Source organism: Hemitrygon akajei, chromosome 3 (assembly GCF_048418815.1).
Source record: "Hemitrygon akajei chromosome 3, sHemAka1.3, whole genome shotgun sequence".
NCBI classification, from domain to species: Eukaryota; Metazoa; Chordata; class Chondrichthyes; order Myliobatiformes; family Dasyatidae; genus Hemitrygon; species Hemitrygon akajei.
The window spans coordinates 76,180,187-76,192,657 of NC_133126.1; the positions used below are offsets into that span (position 1 = coordinate 76,180,187).

Here is a 12,471-nt window from a genome sequence, read left to right on the forward strand (position 1 = left end):
GTTGCTGCGACTGTAACGAAACCCAATTTCCTTCGGGATCAATAATGTATGTCTGCCTGTCAGTGTATTTATCATATCATTCCTGCTTTTACTTTATGTTACTATTATTTTAGGTCTTATGTGTTATTTGGCACGATTTTGTAGGTTATTTTTTGGGTCTGGGAACGCTCACAAATTTTTCCCATATTAATAAATGATAATTGCTTATTCACTTAACAACATTCCAGCTTACGAACCGTTTCATAGGAACACTCTACCTTTGGATAGTGGGGGAAACCTGTAGCTGATATATCTTGCCCCTGTATGCCCTCTCTTTACCATCTGAAATTCTGCAAACAATGGTTGTACCATCAGTAAGTGTATAGATCTGTGCCTAGCCATACAGTCATTGGTGTAGAGAGAGTAGAGCAGTGGGCTAAGCACACATCCCTGAGGTGCGCCAGTGTTGATTGCCAGCAAGGTGGAGATGTTATTTCCAATCTGCACAGACTGTGGTCTCCCGGTTAGGAAGAGGAGGATCCAGACTCTGGAGCTCGATCTACAAATTTGCAAATGATGAGTTGGAGTACAGGACTGAGAGAGAGCTTATTAATGTGGTGTCATGACAATAACATTTCCCTCAATGCCAACAACACAAGATAGCTGGTCATTGGCTTCAGAAAGAGGTACAGTGAAATAGCTATTCTGCAAGCTATCTACGCAGATCATTCCATCACATCAGTGCACTGAGCTTACAAAAGGAAACAAGAACAGAATAGTGATCACACAGCAGAGAGTCTTTAAGATGACTCAATGACAACAAAGGTAAAGGTAAATTTCAGCATTAGCATAATTTGCAACGTGGAGATGCACACTATAGGACATGCCTGCTGGCCTCATTCTTCCAGTAGAAGTAGCTAATTTAGGAGGTATTTAAAAAGTGCCCTAATTAATTGGTACACTAATTGCAGTGCATATCACTGCAAAACACATGTTGTTCATAGTATACACTGTAGCCTCTGTGGTGGATGGAATGATTTAAAAAAAAATACTAGATGGAATTGCAATCAAGGAGGCTGCTTTAATCTGGGTAGCATTGAGTTTCTTGAGAGCTGTCAGAGCTTTATTTATCTAGGCATGCAAGTATTACAATCGTACTTCTGATTTGAGCTTTGTACACAGCAGAAAGGGTAAGGAATATCAGGAGCCAAGTCACTGACTGTACAATATTCAGCCTTTGACCTGCTCTATGACCAGAATATCCCCAAGATGTTGACGGCAAAGCTATTAAAATGTCAAGGGTAGCCGGTTGAGCACCCTGTTTAGAACTGTTTGTAGTCTGGAACTTATGAGCTGTTGATTTTCATCAAATGAGTGGTTGTTGTGTAGGTCTTGTTGCTTTACAGGCTTAACTGTCTTTAGCTCTCAAATATTGGCTCAACCTTCAAAGAGGATGGGGATGATCTTGGACTCTCTTCATTATAGCAGTTTATTTGTATACCAACTGATAAAAGGAGGTGCTGGGCTACAAAATACAAATTCAATCTTTAGTTGAGGTATTGCTTAGTTTTGCCTGCTCAGCAAGCATGTGTTGCACATTTTCCATTTTGATACCTCTTGTAACTGTAAGATAAAACTGAGTTGGTTAACATGGTAAGAGAATACACATGGGCTGTTGATAAAGGGTGGAAAGAAAGATAAGCTGTTATAGCTCTTAAAACTTTGGCACCAGCACAATGAACTGAATGTCTGCCTCCTGTGGGATAGTGTCCAATTATTCCAAACATTTTTACAAAGCTGTGATAATTATCCTCCAATGCCTCCACTTTGTTATCTAGTTCAGTAAGACTAACTTGGCCTGGCATTACGCTTGACTGGTTAGGCAAAATAATTTTCAGCAATGGTTAAATAGTCCAAATGCCATCTTCAGCCCAAGAATGTTGTGTCATGTGGAACCACATGAGATAAAATCAGAACAGATCAATTGGCTCTGAACTGGTTATTCATGGATTTATTCTAGACCACCAGCAGCAAAAGTAAATTTTGCCACAACTCATAACCTCATGGTTATAATCTTTCATTTTCCTGCTAAATTCAAACCAGGGAATTAATTGCCAATTAACTTAACAACCTGGACATAATTGGGATATTGGAGGAGAGAAGAATATTGAAGCAAAAGGTCACTGGGAGAATATAAATATAGATCGGCAAGACCAGAGGTCTAGATTGAACACAAGTTACTGGAGCAATTAGGCAGCAGCTCTAGCAGCCATGCCACCCCATGTAGTCAGGCATAAACGGAGCATCAATTGGGAAAAAATATACAAATACTGGAATAGAATCTTCTTCATATGCAATCCCTCAGTATTGATGATGACTTCCTCCCTCAGTATTGATGATGACTTCCACTAGATGGCCAACAAGGCCAGTGTGGGAACAACACTTTTCCACTGGTGGATACCAATGTGGCATTTAGGCGAGTATTTTGTGAAGCAATTCATGCCCTTCACCTTATACACACGAGCTTCCATGAAGTGCTGACGTATGGTTTCAAGATCCTTAATTCTCTTTCTCCACATTTGACTCAGGGTCCAGAGATTCCAAGGAGTCAGTGGGGATGCTTCATTTCTTCGCTGAAGGCTACAAACTCATCATTAAATGCTTTCCTCTGTTGTCTTGATAATCTCTTTGCATGTTAGTGTTTATTTTCAGAACCTGATGTTGGGCATATGATTGACAGGGCCTGGTAGTGTAGTCAGCAGAGAGTAATCAGACTCGAAATTACACAACAGGCAGTGAGTCCAAAAAAAGAAGTACCATACCTCATTACAATCACAGTGAAAAGATTATCTCATTACTGGACTACAGCTAGTGTGCTTGGTTACTCTAAAGGAATATACAGTGTGGGGAGAGCACTGTTGACAAAGAGGGGTAGACAACAGCTTCTGGAGATATTGAGAGATCACAGGATCCAGGTCTCCTGTCCACACATGAAGTGGGAGCTGCTAGAACCCAGAGTTGAAGTTCTAATATTGCAGATATAACCAAAGGTTTTGTTTCCTGGTTTTTCTTTTGCATAAAAGTACTGTTAAATTTGTGGTAGACAAAGTGCCGCATTGAACTTAAAACATGTAATTACTGTAGTCTCAAGTCAAGCTGAAGTGCACGTGAATAAAATGAGCAGTATTTGATACTCACAAGAGGGATATCACGAGCTTTTTCAATGCGAACAATTTTCACAGTTTCTCCTCCATAATGTGCAACTCTCTCATAAACATTGTCTTCATTTTTCGATTCCAGAAGCATTTCCTGTTTAGCCACTCCATCATGGGCTAAAAGCAGTGCCTGGAACAATCAGATCAAACAAACTTAAGTGCATCATAGCATAAACCTGCGTCAATACTGCAACCTAATCTCATCCCTCATATTACTTAGGCCAAAAAATATTCACACATCTCTCATGCTTCAACCTAGAGAGATTAAGGGTACTAGTTTTGTCAAAGTTCTCAAATGATTACAGTGACATAAAGTATATTATTACCCTGATTTTTCTTTATTATTTGCTAACATTCAAATCTCTAAAGGATTTAATGAAATTTAAAAGTAATTACCTAGATTAATATTGCACCTGCTGGATGGCAATATATACAGATGTTTTCATTTTTTGGAAAAAAAAATACAGACAAATAACCTATTTCCACAAGACAAATAACCTGACGAGCAACATTTGTTTGCACACTTTAAGTCCAAGTATCTCCACTGAGCCATACAGAATTTACTTTGATGAACTAAACACGGTAAAACTAGTGCCGTCAATTCATATATTTTGTAGGATGGATTGGGTAACTATTACTGTCTTGAACATGAGAATGAGTAAATTAGAGAGCTAAAGGGTCCTCTGCAAACTTTTCTTATTCACATAAGAACATAAGAAATAGGAACAGGAGTAGGCCATCCAGCCCATCGAGCCTTCCCCGCCATTCAATAAGATCATGGCTGATCTGCCCATAAACGCAGCTCCATCTACCTGCCTTTTCCCCATAACCCTTAATTCCCCTCTGTAAAAATCTATCTAACTGTATCTTAAATATATTTAGTGAAGAAGCCTCAACTGCTTCCCTGGGCAAAGAATTCCACAGATTCAGCACTCTCTGGGAAAAACAGCTTCTCCTCATCTCCGTCCTAAATCTTCTCCCCTGAATCTTGAGGCAATGTCCCCTACTGCTAGTCTCACCTACAAATGGAAACAACTTTCCTAGCTCTATCTTATCTATCCCTTTCAAAATTTTGTATGTTTTTAGAAGATCTCCTCTCATTCTTCTGAATTCCAGAGAGTACAGTCCTAGGCGACTCAATCTCTCCTCATAGGTAAACCCCTTCATCCCTGCAATCAACCTGGTGAACCTCTTCTGCACTGCCTCCAAAGCCAGTATATCCTTCCTCAAGTAGGGAGACCAGAACTGCACACAGTGCTCCAGGTGCGGCCTCACCAGTACCCTGTATAGTTGCAGCATGACCTCCTTGCTCTTGAATTCAATCCCTCTAGCAATGAAGGCCAACATTTTGTTTGCCTTCTTAATAACCTGTTGTACCTACAAGGCAACATTTTGCGATTCATGAACAAGCACTCCCAAGTCTCTCTACACAATAGCATGCTACAATCTTTCACTATTTAAATAATAACCTGCTTATCTATTATTCCTTCCAAAGTGGATGATCTCGCATTTACCAACATTGTATTTCATCTGCCAGACCTTGGCCCATTCACTTAACCTATCTATATCCCTCTGCAGACTCTCCACATCCTCTGTACAATTTGCTTTTCCACTCAGTTTAATGTCATCAGCAAATTTTGCTACGCTACAAGCAGCCCCCTCTTCCAAATCATCAATGTAAATGGTAAACAGCTGCGGGCCCAGCACCGACCCCTGCAGCACCCCACACACCACTGACCGCCAACTGGAGAAACACCCATTTATACCAAATCTTTGCCTTCTATTGGTTAACCAATCCACTATCCATGGCAATACACTTCCTCTGACTCCATGCATCCATATCTTAGTTATAAGTCTCCTGTGGGCCACTTTATCGAACGTCTTCTGGAAATCCAAGCATATGATATCCACCTGTTCCCCCCTATCCACTGCACTCATTATGTCCTCAAAGAACTCCAGTAAATTTGTCAAACAGAACCTGCCCTTTCTGGATCCATGCTGTGTCTAATAGAACCACTCCTTTCTAAATGTTTTGCTATTTCTTCCTTAATGACAGCTTCAAGCATTTTCCTGACTACAACTGGCCTATGGTTGCCCGTCTTTTGCCTACATCCATTTTTAAAAAGTGGCGTGACATTTGCTGTCTTCCAATCTGCCAGGGCCTGCCCAGAGTCTAGAGTTTTGACAAATGATTACCAACATGTCTACTATAACCTCTGCCAATTCCCTCAGCACCCTGGGATGCATCCCATCAGGACCAGGGGACTCATCTACCTTCAGGCCCTCTAGTTTGCTTATCACTATCTCTTTAGTGACAGTGATTTTATCGAGGTCCTCATCCTTCTTTGGCATATTAGACATGTCCCCCACTGTGAAGACTGACACAAAATAGTCATTCAATGCCTCAGCCATTTCCTTATCACCTAATATCAAGTTTCCCTTCTCATCTTCCAAGGGACCTACGCTGATTTTACACCCTCTTCCACTTTATATATTTATAAAAACCTGCTGTTTTTATATTTTGTGCTAATTTACTTTCATATCCTATTTTCCCTTTCCTTATTTCTTGTTTAGTTCTTCTTTGTTGCTTTTTAAATCCTCCAGACTCCCACTACTCTTTACGACTTTGTACACATGAGCTTTTAATTTGATACTATCTTTTATTTCCTTAGCTATCCAAGGCTGGCTCTCCCCACACTTACTGCCCTTACTTTTGACTAGAATATAACTTTTGTTGAGCACTGTGAAAAATCTCTTTGAAAGTATTCCACTGTTCCTCAACTGTCCTACCAAATAGCCTGTGCTCCCAATTCACATTAGCCAGCCCCTCCCTCATCCCATTGTAGTCTCCCTTGTTCAAGTATAATACACTAGTTTTAGATCTATTTCATCCTCCATCTGTATGTGAAATTCAATCATACTATGATCACTCTTTCCAAGAGGATCCCTGACTACAAGATCGTTAATCTTACCTGTCTCATTGCACAGGACTAGATCTAAGATAGTATTTTCCCTTGTAGGTTCACTAACATGCTGCTCAAAAAAGCCATCACAGATGCATTCTATGAAGTCCTCCTCAAGACTTCATTGACCAACTTGATTCACCCAATCTATGTGGAAGTTAAAATCCCCCATGACAACTGCCATTCCGTTCTTACAAGACAACACCCTATAGATTTTTTTCATTTTACTATTCTTAACCTCTACCCAGATGGACTCAACATTCAGCTCCGTAGATCTGATATCATCTCTCACAATCGCCCTGGTCTCATCCCTAATTAAGAGCACCACCCCACCTCCTCTGCCTTCCTGCCAATCTTTCTGTATTACTTGATACCCTTGGATATTTAATTCCCAGTCATCTCCACCTTGCAACCAGATTTCTGTAATGGCATTAAATCATATGCCTTGGTATTGATCTGTGCCATAAGTTCACTAACTTTGTTTCTAATACCATGGCCATTTAGATAAAGTGCCCTTATACTCATTGTCCGTTTAGAATCTAGTGACCTATGTGATTTTTGCTTTTTACTTTAATGCACTCTACTCTTACTTTTTTCTTCACTAACTCTAGCTTTGGTCTCTGCATCACTTCCCTCTTCTTTTCTGTGTGGGTTCCCATCCCCATATGGTACTAGTTGCTCTTTTAATGTAAAACACGCTTTATTTTATTAATTAGATAAACATTAAAGGTAAAAAAGGTAAAAAAAAGTTTATTTAAACTTTCCAAAAGAATTCATGACTTCTAAGTGAGCTTAATCTTTTATATTTTTAAACAAATTCAGTGAAACAAAAATTAACAATAAACTGGAGGAACAAGTACATACATCAAAGAGTGGTGAAGCAAGAAGAGCACTGAGTTCCTGTCCATCCTTTTGATGACTAATGGTTAAAATCTTTTGGACCTTTGAAAAAAAACGATGTACAAAAATGCATTAGCATTATTATGTATATATCTTATGTGCTTACATTGCTATCTTTTAATCAGCACGTTTTGAATCTTTCTCCATCTACTGACAAGTTTGTTCAAGAACAGAAGGCCACCAAATGTGAACTGATCACTGACTTTATTGAAATACCTGTGGAACAGAAGTCATGGCAAACGTATATTTATTGCTCAACCCCAAATATTTGCATTTTGCACAGCATCGGGAATTTATCAAATGGCCCCTCAGGCTCACTATTCCTTTCAAAATTGACAAGGATGTTTCTGCATCTCAAATACATTCAGTCAGCTATTCCTCATATCTTCCACAAACAAGAGAACATCTGCAAATACGGTTGCTGAAAATCTGAGCAACACACACAAAATGCTGGAGGAACTCCATTCTCTTTCAGTTCTGGTCTCAGCCTTAAAGATACTCAACAACAGAGCATCCATCCTTCTCAAGCTAGCAGATTCCAAAAATTTACAACCTTTTGCATTGTGTTTAAATTCAAACCTGAAACTATGCCCAGTAATTCAAGTCTTTCCAGCAAGAGGAAGCAGATCCCCAGCATCTATTTGTTAATGTTCCACAGAATTTTGCTTCAATGAAACCACCTCTCACACTTCTAGCCTCCAGTACATACAGGGCAATCGTAAGCCGTCATCAATAAATACCTCAGATCAGTGTAGTAAATCCTTACTGTAACAACTTGAAGACAAATGAACAAAACAAAACCAAATACTGCAGCTGCTTAAAATGTGATATAAACAAAGACAGGTAACATTTATGGAGAAACAGAGAAAGACTTCCAGAAATGTAGAATTGTGTGTGTGTTTTTTTAAAAAAGGACTTTGCAAGGTTTCATCCAAGTATAATTCAAGAACATTTGGACTTGTACTACCCAACTGCAATAGTTAATGTTATTTGGAATACAGTTAACTAAGTTTTTGAAATCGGTGATACACACAAAATGCTGGTGGAATGCAGCAGGCCAGGCAGCATCTACAGGGAGAAGCACTGTTGACGTTGTGGGCCGAGACCCTTCGTCAGGACTCGTGCTGCTTGAATTTCCAGCATCTACAGATTTCCTCGTGTCTGCCTTTGAAATCGGTGATTTTACTTTTCCATTTTTAAGTGCCTTCAAGCAATTTATTGAATAATTAAAAATTTATATTAAGAATTTGTTGACACAAAGCTTCTTCAGCTCATCAAATCTTCCCTGTGTCTTTCACTATATTGTTTTTTCAAAAAGGTTAAAAGCATTTTCAATTTTTTCCACTATAATTAAATAGTAAGCTACTAGATTTTAAACAATCACCAAAGTCAACCCCCACAAGTTCCAAAAATGTATTGAGTGAATACCACATCATCACATTCAGGGAGAGAATGCAAGGGATAGGGATCACAGCAATTCTGGAAGTACTTAAATACGTGCTTTAGAATTTTCAGTTATGAATAGTAGTGAAATGGAAGAATGAATATGCAAGTACTAGATTAACAAATTATTAGTATTTAGATACCCTGTCATACTTGCCAGACTGCTCTGAGAGTATCTCATAAATCTGTGACCAAGGAGGACAAGGTAGCAGTTGCTGAGGAACACTGGCACCTGCAGGAAGTCACACTTCATATCGAATTGGAACTACATTTCCAGACTTACATCTTTGTGGGCCCAAATCCTGTGTATCTCTACCCACCTACATTTAAAGAACCAATTCAGGACAATTCATCTCCAATTTTGAAGGCAATTAGGGATGGGCAAAAAAATACCAGCCTTGCCAGCAATGCCCATAGTTTACAAGTGAATAAAAAAGGGCATCAACATTCTAATGTATATAATAAAAAAGAATCTATAATTTTACCAAATATATTCTGTTGACTAAAATATAATAAATTACAACTCAATAAAGAACTTTAGATCAAACATTTTACAAAAACCTACACAGAAATGTAAAATATTTAAGACAATAAAAATTAAATTTCCATAATGAAACAGCCATTTTTAAAATGGTACATACATATATTGGTAACAAAATCATTTCATGATATCCTACTGCATATGTGTTGCAGTAATTCGTAACAGTTTCATCCCAATAACTTCCTCTGGAAATAGTGGCTGTTTCCTTTCTCAATGCAGACGTTCACTCATTCCTCCTTCATGAAATTCAATGACTTTCATTATTACTGTATATATTGATAAACTCTTCCACAACTTTATCATTTAGTAAAACAAAAACCTCTACCCATTCTCTCTGATGCATTCATTAAGTTGCAAGCTTACACCAGTGACTGTCCCGCACTTTTCCTACACTACATTGACAACTGCACTGGTGCTGCTTCCTGCACCTGTACTTATCTCATTAATTTCATCCACTTTGCCTCCAACTTCCACCCAGCCCTCAAATTCAAGGTCCATTTCCGACACTTCCCTTCCCTATCTGTCTATCTCCAGAGACAGCTTATCCATCGCTGACTATTATAAACCAACGGACTCTCACAGCTACCTGGACTACACCTCATCCCACCTCCAACTGGATCCCCAAACAGATCCTTCCCCCTCTGTTTTCCACAGGGATCGCTCCCTTGTCCATTTGTCCCTCCCCATTGGTCTCCTGGCACTTATCCTTGCAAGTGGAACAAGTGCTTCACCTGCCCCTACACCTCCCTCACTACCATTCAGGGCCCTAAACAGTCCTTCCAGGTGAGGCAACACTTCACCTGTGAGTCTGTTGGGAGTCCTATACTGTGTTTGGTGCTCCTGGTGTGGCCTCTTGTACATCCATGAAATCAGACATACATTGGGAGAGGGCTTCACCGAGCATCTACTCTCCATCCACCAGAACAAGTGGTATCTCCCAGTGGCCACCCATTTTAATTCCACTTCTCATTCCCATATTCCATCGATGGCCTCCTCCTCTGTCAAGGTAAGGCCACACTTGGGTTGGAGGAACAACACCTTATATTCTGTTTGGGTAGCCTCCAACCTGATGGCATGAGCATTGACATCCCCTTGTTCCTCTCTCATGCTATGTTCTTGCCTTCCTCTGGTGCTCCTCCCCTCTCCTTTCTTCGATGGCCTTCTCTCTCTTTCACCAATCCTAACTCTTTGCTTCATTTCTCCCCCTCCAAGTTTCATCAAGCATCTGGTGTTTCTCTCTCCCCTCCCCCCACCTTTCAAGTCTACTCCTCAGCTTTTTTTCTCCAGTTCTGCCGAACGGTTTCGGCCCAAAACATCAACTATATGTTTTTTCTATAGATGCTGCCTGGCCTGCTGAGTTCCTCAGCATTTTGTGTGTGTTACTCGGACTTCCCACATCTGTAGATTTTCTCTTGTTTGTGACCCTCTCTTAATGGCTAGAGCAAAGTCTTAACACACTTTAACCATTATCTAAATTCTAGTAAATTCATTATTACTTTTGTTCATGAAGCACAGAGCTGTCAGTAGGGAAGAACAGCATTTCCACTAACTGAAAAGATTTTACTACTTGGAAAAAAAACTTTACTCATGTAGACAGCTGTCTTCATATGTCACCCTGGGGTAAACGCACATGCTCAAAGGGAAACCAGGGAATTGTGAGGATGGAAGAGTAACTAAAGTGAAGTTCCAAGTAATTGGGAAGACATCTGAAAGAACTGAGGAAGGTAATGTTGAGAAAGAAAGTAGCTCTGATTGGGATCCCATGGGAAATAGATAAAGATTGAGAAAGAAAACTATCAAATAACATAATGTGTAAACTGAAAACATTGGTTAAACATGACGGCCAGGAGCTGTGGGTCTAAGAATGGAATTCTAAATAGAGTGAACGTAGCACAGTACAGCTGGGATGAATGGATTACACACTTCTGCATTCATTTTTGATTCAGGTGACTGCAGATGGGGAGAAGAAAAATCTTCAAATTGTTCACTGGAGTTAGTCTCACTGAGAGTACAGAAGGGTGACACAATGCACTCCTTGGGATTACACTGCATTGTTGCTGGAGACCAATTTCTGAATACACTAAGCACCGGATTTAATCCAAAGAGAATGTCTGGAAGGGCGATGATTACATAGGCACACAAATATAATTTTGAGAGTTGAGCAAGTTAGTTGGATTTAATAATAAGCTGAAGAAAATTATAGCTCATGCTAAACTTGGATAACAGCACCTAAAACTTTAGATCAATGATGACAATACAATTTCACTTTCTGAAGATGATCCAACATGCATGAAGGACTATTCAGTGCAGCCAGCATACAGGTAACTAATATGGAGGTGTGGGGGGGGGGGGGGGGGGGGGAAGAGGAATACAAAAAAGGATTTCAAGAAGACAGATATGATCAGCCAGACACAAGAGGAGAAACCACCAGAAAATGCTGCCATTGCAGCAGAGTATGAATAAATAACTTCTCATGTTCCAGAATAACAGATGACTCAAGTGACATATTACTTAACAGTACTGAAATGGGCTTTAGAAGGTGCCATCAAAATACTGCTAATACTGGGGTAGAAATTTATCTTTGGTTTTATTTTAAGAGCTGTAGTCAACAATACTGCACATTATACATATTTTCTAAACTTTGTTTCATTAGAGTCAACAGAACTAAATTTTGGGAATGGAAGATAATGCACAATAATACCAATAAGTACACAGTTAATGCGAGCTGCCGAGAACAAACTTCTACCCCTTAAAATTCTGTATTAAAAATTCAATTCTCTAATCAAATTAACAATTGACCTACCTCCTGGGATAATTCCTGTGCATTGGAGCTTATAGGGTACGGTGGACTCATCTTGTGCATATGAACTGCTACTGTATTATGAATGTTGAAGGCATTTTGGAAATCTTGGTTCTGAACCAGCTGCAAAATGAGTGCCACATCATCCTGACTCTGACTGTCAACCAGGTTATGTTGGATATGTTTTAGAGAAGACAGCAGTTCATCTACCTCTAGAATTCAAGAACAAAAAAAGTCTTGTTAATAGAATGATTCAAAAGCAGGTACAAGTAGGTAAAATTGCCAGTAAACAAGTGACTCAGAGACTAGACACACCTCAGTTCTAATCCACAGATAATAATTTGCCTAGTTCCACATATGTCAGCAATTTATAAAGAAGTGAACCAAAAAAGGGCTTTAGCAAAAAACAGAGTGGGCTAGAGAGAAGGGAGCTAAGGAAAATTATATGGAAGAGGTCATGTATACTTGCTGATAATCTCTTGGTGATAATACTTGGTGATAATCTCTTCCAAGAGTTGAACAACTTATGAAAAATCATTAAGACCTTTGAGAAAATTTGGCTGTGGGTGGAATTATAGAAGGCATTTGGCAGAATGACACAGTTGTCTTTTAAGGAAAAGAACATTGGGA

At 39.4% G+C, this 12,471-nt stretch overlaps 1 protein-coding gene across 7 annotated transcripts in view; it reads right to left on the reverse strand.

Moving 5' to 3' along the window:
* Positions 1-12,471, reverse strand: part of LOC140725127 (protein PALS1-like) — an 86,437-nt gene that overhangs the window by 28,098 nt on the left and 45,868 nt on the right. For all 7 annotated transcript variants that reach the window (XM_073040163.1, XM_073040164.1, XM_073040162.1 and 4 more), the window contains 3 exons: positions 11,845-12,053; positions 7,022-7,099; positions 3,178-3,324 (listed from right to left, as the gene is read on the reverse strand). In XM_073040163.1, the coding sequence (XP_072896264.1) occupies positions 3,178-3,324; positions 7,022-7,099; positions 11,845-12,053 (434 nt within the window). The remainder of the gene's footprint in view (positions 1-3,177; positions 3,325-7,021; positions 7,100-11,844; positions 12,054-12,471) is intronic.